Source organism: Elaeis guineensis, chromosome 7 (genome assembly GCF_000442705.2).
Source record: "Elaeis guineensis isolate ETL-2024a chromosome 7, EG11, whole genome shotgun sequence".
Lineage (NCBI taxonomy): Eukaryota > Viridiplantae > Streptophyta > Magnoliopsida > Arecales > Arecaceae > Elaeis > Elaeis guineensis.
In genome coordinates this window covers 26,781,617-26,804,680 of record NC_025999.2, presented here as the reverse complement: position 1 = coordinate 26,804,680, position 23,064 = coordinate 26,781,617, and the positions used below count along the sequence as shown (strand labels likewise).

The 23,064-nt window shown below is 36.0% G+C and overlaps 1 protein-coding gene across 1 annotated transcript; it reads left to right on the top strand.

Annotated features, from left to right (window-relative positions):
* The first annotated feature begins 11,744 nt into the window (after positions 1-11,744).
* On the top strand, positions 11,745-22,755 carry LOC140850839 (cytochrome b-c1 complex subunit 9, mitochondrial). Its single transcript, XM_073260938.1, has 3 exons — positions 11,745-11,944; positions 13,163-13,210; positions 22,515-22,755. Exons 1-3 carry the CDS (start codon positions 11,852-11,854, stop codon positions 22,560-22,562), a joined length of 189 nt encoding a protein of 62 aa, XP_073117039.1. The 5' UTR covers positions 11,745-11,851; the 3' UTR covers positions 22,563-22,755.
* Positions 22,756-23,064: the final 309 nt, after the last annotated feature.

Below are 23,064 nucleotides of genomic sequence, written 5' to 3'. Positions count from 1 at the left end.
AAATACACTTTACTCAAGAGAAGAAGCCCCTTTTTGGATTTCCTCAAAGTGGATGGAGAATTGATTGAGCGCTTGAGGAGTTGGTGAGCTTTGATTGAAGGCTTCTTGAAGGCTTTAAATGAGCTCTTGATTAGGGATGAAAAGTTGGCTTGAGAAACCCTTTCTCTTTTGAATGCTCTTGAATGCTCTCTTGAATGCTCTTCAAATCTCTTTCTTTCTCTTCTTAATTCTTGCAATCTTCTTTTGTTTTCCACCTTTTGAATCCTTTTATAGCTTTAAGAAATAGAGAAAATATTCTAGGCAGAAAAAGAGCCGTTAGAGCACATTAAATGAGCATTAAAAGCACTTAAAATGGGTTAAAAACTAACCGTTGCGGAAAAATCCCGTCGCAGGGGTCGACTCATGAGTCGACTCATGCCTCAGGGGTCGACTCATGAGTCGACCTCTGTTGCAACAACCAGAAAATGAGTTTCTGTAATTTTTGGCCCAAAACTGCAGAAGTCGACTCATGAGTCGACTCATGCCTTGTGGGTCGACTCATGAGTCGACTCACAGGCCGTGCAAGCCAAAAATTCAGCGTGCCAAACTGAAAATTCAGCGTGCCAAGCTGCTCATTGTGCCATGAGCTGACTCATGAGTCGACTCATGGATTTCAAACATTCATAACTTCAAAAATACAGTCCAAAAATAATGAAATTTTCGCCAATAAATCACAAATCTTTTGTTCTACCAAATGATACTATTAAATCAGATTTTGGTAAAATTACGATTTTGCCCCTGAAGAGCCAAAGACTTTTTCAAATAAAAATATTGGTATCCCTTCAATCTGCTTTGTAATCATCAAAATCAATCTAGGAGCAACAATCTCTCCTTTTTGATGATGATAAAACACTTGAACAAAAGCATTTATGTGAATCATGAATTTCAAAAGGATGCATTATAAGTGCATATGCTTGAAAAGAGTATTGATTCTTTTGGCATGTGATACAAATGGTCATATGCATAAATAGTTTGCCCATTTGCTTAAAGATTTGAAAATTTGCTCATTGGATTATGTGATTTTGGTGTTAGAGCAGAAAATTTGTTTTTGTTATCAGAGCAAGCTGTATCTTGAAAATTTGCTCATTCTCATTTGATTTTAGTTTTAGTATCAGAGCAAAAATAATTAGGTGTGCCAATGCATGTCTAAGAGTTAATTTGGAAAGTGTATCAGAGCATTTTAAATTTAAGATGTATCAGAGCAAGTAAGAATTTTAAAGCATATCAGAGCATGTTTAAAGAAGTAATTTTAAAGGTTGCTCATTTGCATTGTACTTAGCAATTTATTTTTAAGTCATGTAATAATTTACTTTTGATATTGTTCTTTAAATTTCTTCCCAATTCATTCATTTTATTTTCAAGTCTTTTAATAATTTATAATTTTGCTTTTGATATGTCTCTTTTTCTTTATAATTTCTAATAATTTATGGTTTTGCTTTTGATGGATTTCTTTTTCTTTAATTTCTCCCCCTTTTTGACATCATCAAACATTGTTAACTCCCCCTCTTTTTCTGAATACGTTTTCTCTTTAGTGTTTATCATTGATGTTTGCTCCCCCTTAATACAGCAATTATTAACAGCAATCATCAACAAAGAGAAGATATTTCAACAAGGAGAATTAGTTTCAACAAAGGGAAGATATATAAACAAAAGATGATTGACATCATTACAAAGAGTAGATATATAAGTAAAAGATGATTAAAACCATAATTGTTTCAATACAAATTTCATAACATAAAAGTCAACTAGCTGATGTCAATACATGGCTCCAAAATACAGATCCTAGACACTAACACCTAGGATCTAGTAAAGATCATGACTAGATGGGTCGGAGTCATCAGAGATAGGATGAGGAGATGATGGATCTCGACCAGAAGAACGTCCTCTACCCCGTCTGCCTCTGGCACGAGCAGGTGAGCGAGATGAACTAGGAGGCTGAGAACGCTACGAGGCCAAGGACTGGACAGAAAGAGTGAGTCTGATGGAATCAAGAACGTTCAGTGCTCTGAAAACAGACTGAAGTAGAGCAGTGAACTGAGTGGATGCATGCTCACTCGAGCCTCGGATCTCTCTCCTCAGTAACTCATATCCACCCTCCAGTGCACCTCTGAGCCTGCCAGCCTCTGCAGTAAGGTCTGTGACCTCAATAGTGGACTCCTGTGGCTGAGGATGGGCCAAAGCTAGGACTTGCCCCTGCAAGTCAAGAACTCTCCCAGTCAGTCTCCAAACGGTGTCCTCAAGCTGCTGAATCCGGATAGACTGATCTGAGATCAACTGAAACACAGTGGAGATATGGGGAGTCAAAGTCTGATCAGATGAAGTGGCCCCTGGTGTAAATGTAGAAGTGCTCCACTGTCTAGATAGTAAGGAAGCCACACGCTGTGATATCTGCTCGATCTGATCATCAGCCATCTGAACTCTGATGTAGGTGCGCTGCTCTCTGGCTGATTACTGGTGTGGGCCTCCTGGTGAACTCTGAAGGGCCAGCCTCTGGGTCTGGAATGAACTGGATATCTGGTGATGCTGCCCTGAAGTCATGGATAGGAGATGATGGACCTTCTTCTTTAGCTCTATCTTCTACTCTGTCCTCAGCTCTCTCCTCAGAACCCTTGATCCAACCACCATCAGTTTTTGTAAATCCCATTCGGTGCAGAGTGTGTTGGTTGAAGGTGTCTACATGAGAAAGCTTAGTAGATGCCTCCCCCTCAAAGCTAACTCCAAACCTCCTAAAAACTCGAGTAAGGGCCATACCAAAAGGCAAATGTGCCTTGGATCTGTTCAATGTCTCTCTCATGGCCTCTATCATTAATGCCGGGAGGTTCAGGGGGGTTTGAGTGATAACATGAAACATAATACAAATATCTTGCTGGAAAGTAGATCATGCCTACCACTCCTAGGGAAGAAGAGCTTCGTCACTAACTGATGTAAGATCCTCATCTCAATAGACAAAATTTTTGCTTCCAATTTATTTAAACTCCCTGTGTAGGTTCCCCCTAGAATAACACTGATCCCCTCTTCTTTACTGGGAGTTCCATGTAAGAGTAACCCTCACAGGGCAAATGTAGTATTTCTCCCAATATGACAGGATCCAAACAAATATCAACACCCTTAACTGTCGAAGTCACTGACCCATTCCCATAATGTAGATTCTGATAAAATTCTCTAACTAGGTCAACAAAAGTAACTTCCTTAAGAGAGCAGTAGAAACCCCAACCCTGATTTTTAATTTTTGTTCCAAATGTGAAACCCTCTTTTTCAAAGAACCGAAAATCCACATTCTTTCCGGTTTCAACTTTCCTATCAGATAGAGGGATCTTACTGGGGCTTAGGGATGATTGAGAAGGACCTTGAGCTGACACAGAAGCGGAGTGGGAGCAGTGGAGGACTGAGCAGCTTGCCTTTTTCTCCGGACATTTTCTTCTAGCTCACGGACCGACTTTCTTCTTTGAGGAAGCTTCATCTTCGGAGCCATTCTCAACACAGCAGCAGGCAGAGAGACTTGGAGGATTAAGTGGATGAGTGGAAGAAGGATTACAAAAGAATGGAGAGGGATTTTGGCGGAGAGAAGAGGCGGATTTGAGAAGAATGGTGGAGGCTAGGGCACGCTCCAACTATTTCAATCAAAGGGAGAAGATGCGAAAATCTCCTTTCCCAGGCGGTGATTTGTGGTGGAGAGGAGAAGGGAGAACAACCTTGAGCTAGATCCTTGGTTTTGGAGAGAATGGGAATAGAGATGGCGGTTCTTGGAGGGAGGAAGATGAAGAGATGAGTCAGCTCACGAACAGGATTCCAATTAAAAAGAAGGAGCCCGTGGAAAGTTGGCAGAAATTACAAGTTTGCCATAGGGTCGACTCAAGGGGGTCGACTCATGAAACTCAAAATTCAAAAAAAATATGAATAAATTCCAGAAAAATTTGAAATTTTGGGAGAAGAATTTTGCTCAATGACAAGTTATGAGAATGATAAACTTGAGCTTTTGGGACCAAGATAGATGATGGAAATTGAGCTCAAGAAATTTTTTTGACATCAAATCTTTGGAATTTGAGAAATATTTAGGCATATGGATCAAGAATTCCTAGATTTCTCCTAATTTCACAGAATCTGTCCTCACTAAGGGCCTTCGTAAAGATATCAGCTAATTGATTTTCAGTGCAAACATATTCAAGAATTATATTTTTGTTTTGAACATGTTCTCTTATAAAATGATGTCTTATTTCAATATGTTTGGATCTTGAGTGTTGAATTGGATTTTTAGATAGATTTATGGCACTTGTGTTGTCACATCTTATTGGTGTTTCATTAAGTTTGATTCCAAAGTCTTCGAGTTGTTGCTTAATCCACAAGATTTGAGCACAACAACTTCGGCTGCAATATATTCGGCCTCAGCCGTAGACAGTGCTACCGAATTTTGTTTCTTGCTAAACCAGGAGATTAGGTTAACTCCAAGAAATTGGCAAATTTCACTTGTGCTTTTTCTATCTAATTTACATCCAGCAAAATCAGCATCTGAATATCCTAACAAATCAATTTGTGAGTCCTTAGAGTACCATAACCCTAGAGTTTGAGTACCATTCAAGTATCTAAGGATTCTTTTAACAGCATTCAAATGAGATTCTTTGGGATTAGATTGATATCTGGCACATAAACAAACACTAAACATGATATCAGGCCTACTTGCAGTTAAATATAATAATGATCCAATCATACCTCTATAGTATTTTAAGTCTACACATTTACCTTCATCATCCTTGTCAAGCTTACATGAGGGGCTCATGGGTGTGCCAATAGGTTTGGAGTTCTCCATTCTAAATCTTTTGAGTAGTTTCTTGGTGTACTTGCTTTGGGTGATGGAGATTCCCTCTTTTGTTTGTTTGATTTGGAGTCCGAGGAAGAAGGTAAGTTCTCCCATCATGCTCATCTCGAACTCCCCCTGCATGAGCTTAGCAAAGTCTTGACAAAGAGATTCATTAGTAGATCCAAAAATTATGTCATCAACATAAATTTGTATTACTAACATATCATTTTGATTTCTTTTAATAAAGAGGGTTGTATCTACATTGCCTCTTGAAAAACTATTATTTAGTAAAAATTTGCTTAGCCTATCATACCAAGCTCTAGGTGCTTGTTTTAATCCATATAAAGCTTTATTTAATTTAAAAATATGATCAAGAAAAGCATGATTTTCAAATCCCGGGGGTTGTTCTACATAGACTTCTTCAGCAATATATCCATTTAAAAATACACTTTTGACATCCATTTGAAATAATTTGAATTTCATAAAGCAAGCATATGCAAGTAGAAGTCTAATGGCTTCTAATCTAGCAACAGGTGCAAAGGTTTCATCAAAATCAATTCCTTCTTCTTGATTATATCCTTTAGCAACCAGTCTTGCTTTATTTCTAATTACATTACCATGCTCATCTAATTTGTTCCTAAAGACCCATTTTGTGCCAATTATTGAATAATTTTTAGGTCTTGATACTAAAGTCCAAACATTATTTCTTTCAAATTGATTAAGTTCCTCTTGCATTGCATTAATCCAATTATAATCCTTTTCAGCTTCTTCAATAGTTTTTGGTTCAAGATGAGATACAAAAGCACAATGATTAAATACATCTCTAAGAGAAGAACGAGTTTTTACCCCATGCATAGGATCACCAATAATTAACTCCTTAGGGTGGTTGTGAACATACCTCCATTCCTTGGGTAGGTCATTTGTACCTTGAGGTTGTTCTTGAATTTCTTCACCTCTCTCATCTTGTTTGTCTTCTTGTTCCTCGTCCTCTTGAGTTGTTGAATCTTTCAGAGTGATCTCCTTCATACCTTCTATTAGAGGATCTGCATCATCAACACCCTCATTCTTCCTTGAAGGAAGATCGTTAGATTCATCAAAAACAACATGAATGGACTCCTCTACTACTAAAGTTCTTTTGTTAAAAACTCTAAAAGCTTTACTAGTGGAGGAGTAACCAAGAAAGATTGCTTCATCTGATTTTGCATCAAACTTACCAAGTCTTTCTTTACCATTATTTAATACAAAACATCGGCAACCAAAAATATGAAAATATGCAATATTTGGTTTTCTTCCTTTCCAAAGTTCATAGGGGGTTTTCTTTAAAATTTGTCTAATCAAAGCACGATTTAAAATGTAACATACTGTGTTAATTGCTTCCGCCCAAAAATATCTTGGAAGGTTGTTTTCACAAAGCATGGTACGGACCATTTCTTCTAAGGTTCTGTTTTTCCTTTCAACTACCCCATTTTGTTGGGGTGTCCTAGGAGCAGAGAAGTTATGGCCAATTCCATTTTCATCACAAAATTTTCAAAGTCTTGATTTTCAAATTCAGTTCCATGATCACTTCTAATATTTTGAATTGAAAATCCTTTTTCATTGGTGACTTTTCGGTAAAATTTAGTGAAAATATGAAAAGTTTCATCTTTGTGTGCTAAAAAAAAAACCCAAGTAAAATGAGAGTAATCATCTATAATTACAAAACCATATCGTTTTCCTCCTAGACTAGTTGTTCTAGTTGGTCCAAATAAGTCCATATGCAAAAGCTCTAAAGGTCTAGAAGTTGAAATAATATTTTTGGATTTAAATGAAACTCTAGTTTGTTTACCTAGTTGGCATGCATCACAAATTTTATCTTTTTCAAAATTCAGTTTAGGCAAGCCAAGAACTAATTCTTTCTTAATTAATTTTGAAAGAGAATGCATGCTAATGTGTGCAAGTCTACGATGCCAAAGCCAACTAGTCTCATTAACTTTAGCATTCAAGGATACTAGGCATTGCATGTCTATTTTGGCTAAATCATTTAAATCTACCATATAAACATTGCCATGTCTATGTCCTATAAATTTAATGCCATCGTTAATAGGACTAGTCACAATGCAAACAGATGATTCAAAAACAACTTTATACCCTTTATCACAAAATTGACTAATGCTAAGTAAGTTATGCTTTAAACCTTTAACTAACAAAATATTTTCAATGTATTTGGAGGGAGTGATACCAATGTTACCTATCCCGATGATCTTTCCTTTGTCATTATCTCCAAAGGTGACCATCCCTCCATCCTTAGCATCAAGCGTGATGAATTGTGATTCATCACCAGTCATGTGTCTCGAGCATCCACTGTCAAGATACCATTTCCTGTTTCCTCCTTGGGATGCTAGACACACCTGCAAACAAAAGTCAAGTTTTTGTTTTAGGTACCCGAGCTTTCTTGGATCCTTTTTGGTTAGTCAAAATGGTTCCTTTTGGAACCCATATTTTCTTTATAGTTGAGTTTGCAGATTTGTCAAAGAAGCAAGTGTATGACTTATGTCCTACTCTACCACATTTGAAACAAGTAATATTGGTAGACTTATTACTTAAAGAATTTACATAAATATTTTTCAGATATTTTTGTTTCTTCAAGGGGTTATAGCCAAGTCCAGCCTTATCATATACAGCTTTTTGATTATCAAGAATCATATTGAGTTTGTTTGAACTTATCTACTATTGGTTTCAGCTTGGCAATTTCGTTCTTTAAGCTTTGATTTTCTTGAAGCAAGGTGGATTTTTCAATTGAAAAGCTTTCAGCTTGTTTCACTAAGAATTAATTTTTCAATTTCAGCTCTTTGTTTTTCATCCCTAGTTTCTTTAATTCATCAATTAAATCATAGAATGCTTCATGCAATTCTTCAAATGTAAATTCACTAGGGGTTTTAGAAATTACCTCATTTTCGTGTGCCATAAGGCACAGGTTGGCTTGTTCGGTTGAGGTTTTCTCATCGGAGCTTGAGTCATCACTCGCACTCCATGTGGCCATCATTGCCTTCTTCTTGAACTTCTTGGGACCTTTCTTCAGTTGTGGACATTCGGATTTGAAGTGTCCCGGCTTCTTGCACTCGTAGCAGATAAGGGGTTGGTCTTTCTCTTTTTCTTTGCTTTGTTCCCCTTTTTTGAATGGCCTCTTTCTCATCCCCTGTTTCTTTTTTCTCAAAAATTTCTTGAATCTTCGGGTGACGAGAGCCATCTCTTCATCCTGTTCTTCATCTTCAGTGTCATCAGTTTCTTCATCAGGATGAGCTGTAGATTTGAGGACAATGGTTCTTTTCTTTTTGACTTCATCCTCTTGATGTTGCTTCATGCTTAGCTCATGAGTCATCAAAGATCCAAGAAGCTCTTCTAGAGGTAGAGTGTTCAAGTCCTTTGCTTCTTGGATGGCAGTCACTTTGGCTTCCCAAGTTCTTGGCAATGACCTGAGAATCTTTCTTACAAGCTCACTGTTAGTATAGGATTTGCCAAGACTCTTTAAACCATTAATGATATCAGTAAAACGAGTAAACATTACAGTTATGGACTCATCATGCTCCATTTTAAACAATTCATATTTATGCACAAGCATGTTTATTTTAGACTCTTTTACTTGATTGGTTCCCTCATGGGTTACTTCTAACCTATCCCATATTTCTTTAGCAGATGAACAAGTAAAAATGCGATTAAATTCGTTTGCATCAAGAGCACAATAAAGTACATTCATTGCTTTAGCATTTAATTGGGCCATCTTTTTATCAACCTCATCCCATTCTTTCTCGGGTTTGGTTGATTCCTCACCATCTATAATTTTAGTGGGTGTGTGAGGATCGTTCACTATGATACTCCACATATCATAGTCAAGTGCTTGAATGAATATTTTCATCCGAGCTTTCCAATAGGTGTAATTAGACCCATTGAAAAGTGGAGGTCGGTTGGTGGATTGCCCCTCGGCTAGAGAAGTACCGACATGGGTTGCTATAGATCTTTGGCTCTTTGATTGTTTAGATCAAAGATGGGCTAGAGTACTGGGCTCTGATACCACTTGTTGCCCAGCTATGCAACCCAAGAGGGGGGGTGAATTGGGTTTCTAAAAATTTTAAACTTAACTAATGACTTATGAAAGATGTTTGTCAATAGCTAAATTAATGAGAAGAATAACCTTAGTTCAAGATTAATTGCTTAAAGCAAGAATGCAAGGAAATAATGAAGAGCTAAAGAGAAGCAATTAAGCACACCACAAACACAAGGATTTATAGTGGTTCGGTGCCAATCTTGCACCTACATCCACTCCTCAAGCTCCTACTTGGGAATTCCAATCCACTAAACTTGTATTCAGCCCGAATACAAATATCGGAAACTCCGATACTAGCTATCCCAAGCTAGTCCACTTATTTCTCGGGTACAAGCCAACCCAATACACTCCGATTTCAGGTTCGGATCAACCTTCCCTTGTTTTGGAACTCCTCCAAAACAAAAACAATCACTCAAAAGGAGTAAAACAATTTTTAGCACAAATAAGTACAAGAAAAGCCCCTTTAATGAGCGAATATAACTTTAAATACACTTTACTCAAGAGAAGAAGTCCCTTTTTGAATTTCCTCAAAGTGGATGGAGAATTAATTGAGCGCTTGAGGAGTTGGTGAGCTTTGATTGAAGGCTTCTTGAAGGCTTTAAATGAGCTCTTGATTAGGGATGAAAAGTTGGCTTGAGAAACTCTTTCTCTTTTGAATGCTCTTGAATGCTCTCTTGAATGCTCTTCAAATCTCTTTCTTTCTCTTCTTAATATCTTGCTAATCTCTTTCTTGTTTCCCACCTTTTGAATCCTTTTATAGCTTTAAGAAATAGAGGAAAACATTCTAGGCAGAAAAAGAGCCGTTAGAGCATATTAAATGAGCATTAAAAGCACTTAAAATGGGTTAAAAACTAGCCGTTGCAGAAAAATCCCGTCACAGGGGTCGACTCATGAGTCAACTCATGCCTCAGGGGTCGACTCATGAGTCGACCTCTGTTGCAACAACCAGAAAATGAGTTTCTGTAATTTTTGGCTCAAAACTGCAGAAGTCGACTCATGAGTCGACTCATGCCTTGTGGGTCGACTCATGAGTCGACTCACAGGCCGTGCCAAACCAAAAATTCAGCGTGCCAAACTGAAAATTCAGCGTGCCAAGCTGCTCATTGTGCCATGAGCTGACTCATGAGTCGACTCATGGATTTCAAACATTCATAACTTCAAAAATACACGTCCAAAAATAATAAAATTTTCGTCAATAAATCACAAATCTTTTGTTCTACCAAATGATACTATTAAATCAAAATTTTGGTAAAATTACGATTTTGCCCCTGAAGAGCACAAAGACTTTTTCAAATAAAAATATTGGTATCCCTTCAATCTGCTTTGTAATCATCAAAATCAATCTAGGAGCAACATATGTAAGGTTCCATCATTCTAATCCTACGGTGATCCTTACAAACACCAAAACCAACTCTCTTTGTTGTGCATTATAAAATTTATATGCTTTTTCTTCTAAAGTAAATACTATATCAACTTCTAAGTTCGAATGTGAACTAACTGTCTTTTGTAATAAACTTTCATCATGATGGATATCTATGAACATCAAATAATTGAGAAAAAACAACATGTTAAGTCCTCTAAAATAATTATAACTACTATAGTTATGCATTTAAAAGTAGAATCTTGGTAATTATAGTAAACTTAACCAATAACTTATCTATATTCGTGATACTAGATATGTATATCAATGAATTTTTGAATATGGATTAATAAATAATAAGATTTGCATTAGGAAAATTATGGATGCAGTCATTCTTATTATATTATTTTAGCTTGATATAAGTATGTATCATTTGAATATGTTACATGTATTTGTATAAATACTAAGTAATATATAAATATTTGTACATATAGAGTAATTTAATTTAGCATTTCAAATAAGAGATGAAATATAGAAATTAATTCAACTAATATCATAGTTTTTGGTGCGGAAAGCTTGGCATCCTGAATAGAACTTGTGCTAAAACTTGAAATCTCATCTCTCGAGTCTTCGAATATTTCCCAGTATAGTTTATGAAAAAAAGAGAAAAAATTTAACAGAGTGATAAAGATAACATTCTAGCTTTGCCTAATATAAGAAATTATGTCCATACCATTTTTTAAATTACATAAACTCTTAGATGCAAAGATCTTGGAAAAAAAAAAATTTGGAGAAGCAAAAAGGGATACAGGAAGAAGACCTCACAGATGGAAGAGATGCCTTCATAAAGAAGAGGATAAATAGAGAGACTTGATGAGGAAGAAAGAGGATACAGATGGTCTCTCCTCTTGGAGGATCTCTCTTGGTACATACAATTTTCTTTCTTTTTTTGTTTTTTAAAGTTATGGAACTAACAAACTATGTTAGTAGGAATCCTCTTACCTATATTTAATTTTTGAGTTTTCTTTTTAAGATAATAAAAAAAATACCTATATTTAATTTTTAAATTTTTTTAAGATAATAAAAAAAATTTATGACATAAAAAAATTCCATCTTATATGATCTTCTATATAGTGCCCATCCATATGATTTTTGTTCCTGCATTGCCACCTCCATCCTAATGCCATCAACCGTGCTTGCCACCATAGCCTCCACTATCTTTATTATTACAATATTTCCCAATATCGCTATATTTGTATTAAAAAATAATTAACTATATAAAATATATTTGTATTTTAAAATTAAAACATAGAAAATTAAAGTTTATCAAAGTTTTGTTTGTTAAAATTTAAAAAAAAAAGAAAAGAAAAGGTCCAACGGCACCTAAGAAATGCATGCACCGCACGTGCTTTTTTTTAACCTTGAGTAAATACGTGCACCGCACGTGACAAATACTGGAGTCAGATCGAGTACTTGGCATCCGTGTTTAGAATTCCGACCTCTCGGAGAGTGCCAGCCGCCCTACCTCAAGAGGTGCTCGGAAGAAGCGCGTAGAGAGGGAAGCGATCTTCATTCCATGGGTATCTGGGACGGACTCTACCGCGTCCTGATGCGCCGGAACTCCGTCTACGTCACCTTCGTCGTGGCCGGCGCATTCGCCGGAGAACGGGTAGGGACTTTGCCGATCGGCTTCTCCCCGCCCCTTGGATCCGCTAGTTATTCGTATTTGATAGCGTTCATCTAGCGTGCTTTATAGAATTATTACCTATTCGACTTTATTTTGGGTTTTCTTGATTGGATCTGATGCAAGAAGTTGACCTGGCCATGTGGAGTTGATTCATGCTTTCCATTACTCAATGATTTATCTTTTCTTTTTGTACATGTAATTATTTACATTAATTGCTGAAAATCGAGTGAGAACCTGCGATTCATTCCGTTTTATCATGGATTCCAATCGAATCGATCATAGAGAAAGGACTTGAAGATTTCATGCAGTGATCGTGTTTTTGGAACATTTACAACTGTCTGTGTAGTTTGAAATCTAGATCTTTTTTGTGATGTTGCACAAATTCCTTTCCACCAAAAAAAAAAAAAAAAAGAAAAAAAGAAAGAGATGCACTAATTCCAAAATAACCTTGCATGGATTTGCCTTTTTAAAATAAGTCCTGGTGTCCATGTAGATTAAAAAAGATATTACATGTTAGAAAAAAATTGTGCATGAAAATGATCTAGAAGTTACCGCAATTCAATTGAGAACTTGTAGTTGTTTTCTTCTGGTTACCAATTAAGAGCTTGATTGTATAAATTAGGCATGAGTTTTTAACAAATTTGTTCATTGTGCCTTTTTTGATCATTTTATTTTCTCAGTGTTCTAGTTTTGATTTTACCAAATGTAGTTTAAATTGAGATCTTATATGTGATTGCTTTCTTTGTATGAGGTTAACAACCATGGTATTTTAATAGCCAATGTATAGAAATGTCTGGCACATTATATATGAGTGCACGCGCGCGAGCAAAGGAATCCATGAGTTTCTTGACAAAATTTCCCATTCATTATTTTATCATAAAAATCTATATTTTATTTAGGAAATACACCACCTCCATTTCTTAAATATCTCTCTTGTTCCCTTTATGGATTAAGAATGGAATCAGATGGGCTACATTAGATAAGGATTGCAACATGTCAGGCTAGTGACTTTGTCACAAGAAAGAGTGCTATAGTTTTGTTTTCCCATTTATTAATTTTTACTCATGAAAGAATCAATCTTTTGCATGCAGGGCCATGTTTTGGATGATTTATCTTGATTATGCATACATTGTTCCTTATTATCAAATGACAAACTGGTTACTTCTTGTGTCTGACTAGTAAATTGGTTGTTTGCTGCAGGCAGTGGACTACGGAGTTCACAAGCTATGGGATCACAATAATATTGGGGTATGAATGAAATGATATTGCATGTATATGTTGCATATATAGTTGTGACCCCTAATTTTTATAGGATTTTTTTAATGTAACATTCACTTTGTGCTTGATTCGCATTTCGGACTTCTGTTTCCAAGTTGAGAGAGTGCAAGACATGTTAACTCTCTTGACTTGGGTTTTACATTTGGTCCACTTGTGTGTATGTGTTGCCAAAAGGTAACACTTGAACTTCTTGCATGTTGTAGATTAATTAAGACTTGCCACTTGGTGGTATTCTGCTACCTCTTTATTGAAGCTATTCAGTGATGATTTATTATGAATATCTAGGCTCGTAACCTGCATTTTCCTTTTTTTATTCCATGCAGTCTTTCTGGAGATAAGGTATACGACTTTGTCAAATTCAAAAGCTAACCCTTTTACTCATAAATGATATGTTGTTAAAATTTTAACTTGGTGACATATTGGGTAGGTCATTTGGAGAACAAACATAAAGTGTGCAGACTAGTCATAAAAATTTCAGAAATTAGAAAGATGATTCTTCTGCAAAATATAGTGAAAGGGACATGTCCAACTCCTCAACCACTATATACCAATTATGTTGCTTGATTTTATCATCCACTATGGCAATCCCAAGTACTTAGTGGAGGATTTTCCACTATACTTGCTTCAGATTCATCATGCTTACAAGCTACAATATCATATAGAACTTCTGTCATACAAAGAGTAGTTTATCACCCAAAGCTCCCAAACTTTTGTTCTCTACCCTAGATCTAATCAAGCATCTCTTGTTCCTTTTTGGTTGTTAATCCCAAAACAATGAAGCATTCATCTAATTTTGACTTTGGAATAGGTATGTATCAGATTGGTAGCGAATTGAGATGGTAATGTCTACGTAGCATGTAAGTGATAGAGAGCTTATTTCGATGGTAATTTGTGAGTCAACTGAGATTCAAGGGTGTTCCATGAAGAAGTGGGGCTTAAAGTTGTCTCAAAAAGTAAATAAACAAGGGGACAAAGCCTAAGTTTGAATGGATGATTGGCAAGAAAGATGTATAGAGTCTGCCTCAACTATTGGAGTAAATCTTGAGAGTTATGATTAATTTTATCCTTCTTTTACATCAATAGTAATAACATTTTGCTGGTGGGTAATAAATTCCTAACAAGAGCCATAAGAGTGACTTGTGCTTGAAGTTTTTATGGTCTTAATGATACTAAGATATATGAAACCTGTGGCTTTGTGTTAACATATCCTGTGATATATGCTGGCTGATAAGTTGTTTGGGATAAACAAGCCTTGTGGTCCTGAAAAGGAAAACAAAGCTTGATCTAATTTGATTATATTCTATTTCATAGCTGGGAGATAAGGGCAAAATGTGAAAAAGGATCATCCTATGGTCCATCATGGATGGTTGATTTGTGATGCTGAAAATTGAAAGAGGATTTACGTCATGTTGGGAACATTAGAGAAGAGATTGCTGGTGCCATGAGCATGCAGCCCTTAGAATTTTTGTGAAGAACTCCTGAAGATAGTAGATAGAAGATTGAAGAAGAACAAGAAGAGAGTTGAGAAGTGGAATTATTCAAGTCATCAAGATAAATTCAATAATTCGTAATTCTTAATCTTGAAAAATGCAGCTTAGAACCCTTTTCCTAGCTAGTTATATAGATTCTTGAGATTATTAGTCTTAGAGAACATTTAATCCAGACCCTTGATCTAATTAAAGTTCTCCTATGGCATCAAAGGATGAAATGAATCTATTACTAAATTTTAACCGAAGTTTCAACAGGTTTTAGCCTTAAAAATATGGGAATTTGGCCAACAACCATGGAGCACAACTTGTGAACCTCAGATAGATATTTCCCAATGAGACTAAGATTCCTTAAGTCCGATTTCTGCAAAAATTTATTCCTCATATAAGCTTGCTAGTTCCAAATTGGGGGTACATCAGACTCCCTCAAGTTGAGAAGGATCCATCCTGGAGTTCAGAGATGCTTTCTTTTGTTCTTCTATCTATTTTTGATACGAACTGAGACCTCCTTTGGTCTCAAAAGATTCATAGGCTGTAATCTTAATGGTTATGCCTAAGGTTCTTGAGGTATAATTACTACCATATCCTCCTGCGTACAAGCATGAATTTGTAGGCTGTGTAGAAGTGCAAAAGTTAAGCTGATTGTTCCAAATTACATCCTTGTCAAATAATCATGTTCTACTTATAGTACTATATGTTGCATTCATCACAACAAAATAAGTTGTTAAGTCTCTGTGTCTGCTATTGCTGATGGAAAAAGAGATGACATTGGTGCTCCATGATAATCTTCACACATCTATTAGCAATTGATTTAGAGATGGTCTTTGCTCCATTTTGATGTCAAGTTTCACAATCACCTGGTTGAAACCATATTCACAGTGCGTCCACCTAATTCAATCCTTCACTAGGTCCCCATGCGCTACATACCATCTTCAAGTGGTCTTGCAACAGTTGGGTATCAGAGTCAACCTTTATAGTCCCGTTCTCACTTGCTTTCCCTTCCTTTCTTTAAACTGTTATCTCTTTTTCTCTACTATGTTGTCTGATAGTTTGTTGAATGATCAGCTTGAGACCTCTCGAGATTATATGGCAGCAATAAACATATGTAGCAACTTATTGGAAGGGTTGCGTTCTTTGTAACTCAATTGATCTCCCTAAAGCTACTTTACATTCCATGAATGCCATGGCCCCTAGGAACAGAAGTAGTGCCGCAGAGAAGAATGAAAATATGTATTATCAGTTCCGTTAGAGGGAGTTGTATGATGATCTGGCACTGTTTAGGGGACAAATCATCATACCAGCCACTGGTTTTATCTGCATAGTATTAGGTCTTTCCAAGATCTTGGCAAATACTGGGAAATATTAGAAATTTAGAATATAAAATGGGGCATTGAGATTTTAAGGTTTATAGCTGACATGTGGAATCTTTGGAGTTTTGAGTGATTTCAGAGGATCTAGGGAGGAGATTGAAAAAAAAAAATGAGGCAATGGGATTTTAGGGGTTATAGCAGATGTGTGGAACAAGGGAGGTCTTAAAGTGCTGTAGTGATTAAACCTCTGTGGCAGGAAAGCAGAGTTCTACGACAAACACGTATATGCAACTTTATCAGTCTGTGCAATAGGATAACACATATCAGATCCTCTTTTTCTAGAACATAATACGGATGATGGGAAGGAAAAAGAGAGGGTTTGGGGGGGGGGGGGGCGCATAACTATCTCCCAGCTGGCATGCTCTGTCTTTAGTATCAGAATGCTCCAACTGCTTGTTACGTAGTCCTTATAGGACTTAATGTAATAAGAAAAAGGTTTACAATTCATATCTTCGGAAAAAAGAAGGAAACTTGATAAGGGAAAAAAGCTGCCGGCCATTATCCTTATGTTCTTTGTCAACAATGTCAAGGAATAGAAAAAGAAAAAGAAATAAAAACATGACTCTGCTCTCATGGGAACAGTCAGCCTAGTTACTTCATCTCCTTAGGAGGCCAAGTAGGGTCCATGTGCAGACCAATGGCGAGTCAGGCAATCAATTGTCACGAGCCACATCACATGAACAACAATTAGAATCAACTATTTAATTCTTTCTTGCTTTGGCAGTAAAAACTTTTAAAAAGCTTATAATTCTCAAGTTTCTGTCATCTTGTTAGTGCTCCCAAGTGGAAGTTTATAATACTCAAATTTCTATCATCTTGTCAGTGTTCCCAAGTGGAGTAACGAAGTTCCAAGAAAACTTTGAATTGCTTTGCAGCCATGGATTTATTAATTTCTGGGCGTAATTTCCGCCGAAGTTCTATTGACAGCAGATATCACTTTGCTTGGAAACTTGTACTGTAGCCATTCTTGACAAACCTTTAGGAAAATGGTATTTCGCAGAAAAGAAGTACAGCTCTTTTTTTTTCCCTCTTCTGAAATCAGTTAATGGACCATTATAGTTTGTGGTCATGACTACTACAAGGATGTCTTTACATATGCATCAACATATGTCATGTGTGCATCTCTATATAGCATTTGGTGCATAATGGTGCGGTAAAGTCCAAAACACTAGTTTCTGCAAAAATAAATAAAGAGTAGTTTTCTTCAAATAAATAAATGTTTCAAAATGATACTAGAAGAATGTCACTTTAAATTTTCCATTTTAGTTGTTCCAGAAGATGTTAAACAGATCTTTTGCTTTTTGATAATGTAAAATCAAACATAATGACATCCTCTCCAAACTAGAAATTATCTACTTGAAATTATAGAACACAATTATATAAATATCCATGCCTTGAGCATGCTTGACATGTAAGAAATTCTGAGCACAAGGCATTTCATGGATTCATTTCAGTTCAGTTCCACATTTTGTGCTGTGGCAGATATTTTAATAAGTCTTTATAAGGATGGATAAAAATTGATTTGTGAAGACTCTGATGTCACAGATCATAGTAGCAGCTGCAATGCTGCAAGGATTTCAGCTGTTAGGTTTTAGTTGGATGTACCTTTGGCTCGAAACCAAATAACTAAGTTAAATAGGATCCCACTGGTACTATTATTACTTGCTATATGCTTGGATACATTTTTGAATGGATGCTTTCCTGTCTTAAGCTCATTTCCAGATCTTTGTTGAAGCATATTTGTTAATGGGAAATTAATTCAACTTGCAAATGAAAGCCTCCATGTGGGAAAGAAATTGAGTCCCCTTTTTCAGATATTCGAATGAAGGTACAAAAACTAAGTTGAGAATAATGCATGTAACAAAAAGAGGGAAATACTTGTTATGAAGGAAAACCCCTGACGCACATTATCAGATGTTGGAATGTGCGGGAGCTAGAGGGTAACTACTTTTTAGCTGTGACATAACTTTGTGCCAAGTAATTTGCTTGACTATATGGTCTATGTTTGCCATTTCCCCTTTGTTGCCATTCTCTAGTAATTCTGAAATTTTTGCTCCTTGATGATCTATGCTTTTGTAATCTTATTAGTCATTGCTAACATGTCTGGTCATGAGGTTTCTTCTTGTATCAATTATTAATGAAATTCAAAACTATTAATGGATAAGACAATAAGCCTTGTCAAAACTATTGGTGCCATTATTATGTATCTTTGTTCTTTAAATGTAAAATGGTACTTAAGTACATAGCAATTCACTCAAAAGGAAGAACAGTCTTGGTCAAGATAAATGATAGACTGCCATGTGATCAGCTATTTTATACTTATTATGGAAAGGAATGAGTAATGTTTCTAACCTTGTTTAAGTGGAAATTAGATTTTTGAGTTTTGCTTCTATATCACAATTTTCTTGTTGTTTTTGAGTAATCTTTCTAGGAAGAGCTAAATCTTTGTAAAAACTGTAATGAGTGAATGTATGGAAGTCACATGTTTTTGGAACCCTTATCTAATGCACCAAGTTGTTCTAAAGTCAGTACATCATAAAATGCCATCAGAAGGTTGGAGTCTAGCATCGATGATCTGAGCTGTTGAATGTGGTTTGCGATCTCTGGACTAAACATCATTGAGGTTGGAGACCTCAAGCCTACGCATCATGTGAAAATTGATGGTTTAAATAAATACGACACAATGCTCGTTTTTGACTATGGTCTAGGCATCTACAATGCTCGTTTTTGACTATGGTCTAGGCATCTTCAAATTCATATGCTGTAAGCAGCTTTAAAGCTGGTAGGTCATATTCAGTAGCTTGGATTTGATTCAAAATTAGGTCAATAGGATCTCTCTCTCTCTCTCTCTGTGACAAAAAAAAAAAAAAAGACAGGATCTCTCCCCCCCCCCCCTTGTGTATATATGTGTGTTTTTGTTGCGAGTGTGGATGCCCTAGTATCTTGCACATGTCATGCATGTGGTAAGGAAAAACGAAGACCAGACACCAGATGAGCAGTGTGGGGTGGTTGGTTCAGGGAGTGTTGTTCCAATTTTAGTAAATGTCTAAACAGACATCTTATCCTTGGGAGTCCTATTGTGTATTTAGTGGCTATCTGGTTGCCTATATTTGTAGGTTGTGGTTCAGCTATTAAAAGAAAAACTCCAAAACCTGTAACTGGTATTGCAACTAAAACTAGTTGCACTTCTGAGGAATATTGTACTTAAGAAAGCCCTTTAAAAGGGGTTCCTTCACCAATCTGTTTGTTTCCCTTCTCCTTTTCCATGGTATTCTTGTAATTAAGGTAATAACATAATATTGTTATTGAATTAATATTATAATATTATTACAAATAGAAATATTATTAATTTATTATAATAATATTCAATGTATATTATATTATTTATTATTATATTGTGATAATATCTTATTATTATTTTATTATATTATAATATAATTATAAAATTATAATAAAATTAAAATATTATAATATAATGTTATTATAATAATGTTACATTTTAATAGTAGTAAACTATATGATATTTAATATCGTTAGAGTATCATAATAATATATTATGATTAGAATATTAAGATACTGCACAATATTATTTTATTATTACAATTTTTCTAATATTATAATCTGTATAATGGTATAGTAATGATTATAATTGCATACAATAAATAATATATAACAATATATAATAATATATAGTAATTATAATTATTATTTATAATCTATATATGATGGCATAGTAATAATTAGAATTGATAAAAAAACATGTCCTTATTATAATAGCAAATTATCTTATATTCATATAATTAATATAATAATTATTCTTATTCTAATCCAATCATAGTGTAATAGCTAATGTTTTAAATCACAATAGGTGGGGAGTGTCTTGGTCATCTTGTCCTATTCCTGCGAGAAAATGGGATTGATGGGGATGGGACTCCAAAACCCATCCACACAAGAAAAAAAGAAGAAAGAGGAAAGAAAGAAGAAAAGGAAAAAGACAGGAAGGAAAGAAGAAGAAGGAAACAAAGTAAGGAAGGAAAAAGAAAAACAAAGGAAAGAAGGAAGAAGGGAAAGAAATAAGAAGGAAAAGGAAGAAAGAAAGGAAGAAGAAAAGAAAGAACGAATAAAGGAAAGAAAAAAACAAACAGACAAACAAACAAAGAAATAGATGCTCGATAGGGATAGTTGCTAGGATGGGCCAGGACAGTAGAGGCATCCCGTTTTGTGGAAAAATATTATTTTTTTATTGTAATGATAAAAATAACCTTGGTATTAGCAATATTACTTCTCTATTATAATGATAAAAATAATATGATGAATCGTCCCCTATTTCTCAAGGGGTAAAGCTTACTATCCTAATTATAAGGTAATTGTATCTCTTTCCACATCAAACAACCAGGCAGCTGTAATTGCATCTACAGTTTTCAGTTACAGACAACCAAAGAAGGCCTCTTTCTGCAACTATGATTCCAATCATTGGTAATTGAATTGTTGCCAATAATTGAATTACATGCAATTGAATTGTAGGCAACCAAACGGCACCATAAGAGGCTTTTTGGAGCCTTGTAGGTGGAGGGTGGAGAGAGGAGGATGAAAGAAGTGGAGGGAAGAGGGTGAGGACAAGAGGGGCCATGGATAGATCAATTCTGGGGGCTGGGGTCCTGGAATGGTTGGCACCGGGGCGTTTTAGGCACTTGTCAACAGTGAGAGAGGAGAGAATATGGAGGAGGGCATGGTGGGGAGGGTGGGTGGTGCTTTACCACTCTACTGCCTTGGAAGATAGACAAGGGGCTAAGGAGAATCAGGGCTGGGGACTGATATCTTGGATTGGTCGGTGCCAGGTTCTGTTTGGCAGTTGCTTACAGTGAGGGAGGGAGTTTGGGAGGAGGGCATGACAAGGAGGGGGCCTGATGCTCAACCAAGCTAGAAGATGGAGAAGAGTTCAGGAAGAAAATGGGCTGGGTCAGGGTCTTGGACTGGTTTGCGCTGGGGCTCTTACAGCAGCCACTGGCAGCGAGGGAGGAGGGGATTAGGAGGAGGGCATGACAAGGGATCCATTTAGAGCAGGAGGTGCATCGAAGCATAGGACTTGAGGGGAAGGGGCGAGAAGTGAATGGATGGGAGGAAAGGGTGTGCTTAAGTGTACATGGGAGGTGAGGGTGGAAGAGTTCATGGATGGGAGGAAAAGGTGTGTCAGCTTGTCATGTAGCTGGCTGCAATCCAGGCTATGGCAATTACAAGCTGAGCTGCTAGGGCCTTGCAGCTTGACTTGCAGTCCAACTATGGACCTCCAAACATGCGGGCTGGTCCACCCCTTAGTTGGACTTGGAATGTAGTTTGACTTGCAGCATGACAAACAACCCCAACGAGAAATTTGCCTTAGGAGAAGGTTTTAGGAAGAAATGAAGAGAAATTCAGGGAGTCTGCTTTTGAGTGTTTGGCTACAAAGGTATTTGGGTAGCAAGATTGCAGTCTGGTCATGAAAACCTTCTACAATTTCAATCATAAAGATATACATGCACACATCATATCATGCCACTTGGGGAGATTTGATTTGTAGGCAAGACGTCTCATGAGTTTTGTGCATATATATTTTAGTTCTTGTAGATCATGTCCAACATTTGGATTTTCAATTTCAACTCAGGCTTCTGAATTTAGCATTGAGTGTAAATGAACAAGATACTTATAATATTTAGCTATTGACATAAACTAGTGTTGTTCATGTGTAATGCATATGAAAGGAAAGATGGATGACTGTAATCCTGATCTGAAAAGATTTTTCTATTTCTTGTACATGTAGATACTTTTCCACCTCTGGCTATCATGTAATTCTGGTTCTCTGATCTTAAAGATAGATCAAGAACTAATCCAAGATGTGTGCATTTACCAATGATGGGAGTATAAGTAGTAGAGATGCACTATTTATAACTTGTTAATTAAAGTATTTAACAAGATCCTCTGTTTTTTGTGGTTGTTTATAAAAACAAAATTGCTACAAGAGCTAAGTATAACTTTTATTATTGCTTAGCCTTCAAGTTTCACTTGTTTTATGGAATGATGGTGAAATTCTTTTGAGAAAGAAAATGATGGTGAAATTCTTGTTGTGCATGTTATATCACTGATAAAAAAAAAGATTCAAAATAAAACAAAAAAGAAAAAACTGTCCAACTATACCGTACCATTGTATGAACGTTATTCCAATGTGTTTTCAGTTGACCTGTTAATTTGTAGGTTTTGTTACTGAAGTTAATATATTCATAGTAATTATGCCAGCACTCCCTTTAGAAGCTTGTTCCCTGTGAATCATATGTTTGTCTTATTTGTTGTCTACCGGATATTTTACTTATAGAACACATTTGTCCTGCTAACTTTGTTCTTTATGTTTTCTCCAACAATTTTTTTTTTTTGTGTTAATTGCAGAAAAAGTATGAGGATATTCCAGTGTTGGGGCAAAGGCAATCAGAATGATTTCATGCTCAGGCCCAGCTTTTTGAAATTTTTGATTATTCTGAATGTAGCAAAAGTTGTGAAGCTTTTTGAGGTTCTAATAAAACACTAGACATTGTTTGTTTGAGTCGAGACACATATTCCTTTTTGTTAAGACTCTTCATTTGAATGCTGAAATCAAGGTTGAAAAGCATGGTCATCATTGATTTTTTTATCTGCAGCTGTATGCAAAACTTTGACCAGGACAAACAACATATGCTGCTGGCTGTCTCATTTTTTCGGATTGAGAGATTCTGTCTTCCAATTATGAGATAAAGAACTTGAAAATCAGATAATTTCAATCCAGTTTTCGTAGCTTGCCCGATTCTTGGCGAGTAGATGGTTTTGATATGGTAATGGTCATGCCTATCAGCCAACGTATCAAAAATATTTGATTGGCCTTTTTTGTTACTGCAGTCAATGTTAATTGTCAGTGCAGCCATCATCCCTAATTTTCATGTCTCAATGTTCTGAAATGATTTTC

Excerpts from the sequence above, each read along its gene's own strand:
- LOC140850839 (XM_073260938.1), top strand. The coding sequence starts at position 11,852 with ATGGGTATCTGGGACGGACTCTACCGCGTCCTGATGCGCCGGAACTCC. Across the intron at positions 11,945-13,162 it reads GCGCATTCGCCGGAGAACGG|GCAGTGGACTACGGAGTTCA; the intron begins GTAGGGACTTTG and ends TGTTTGCTGCAG. Across the intron at positions 13,211-22,514 it reads GGGATCACAATAATATTGGG|AAAAAGTATGAGGATATTCC; the intron begins GTATGAATGAAA and ends TGTTAATTGCAG.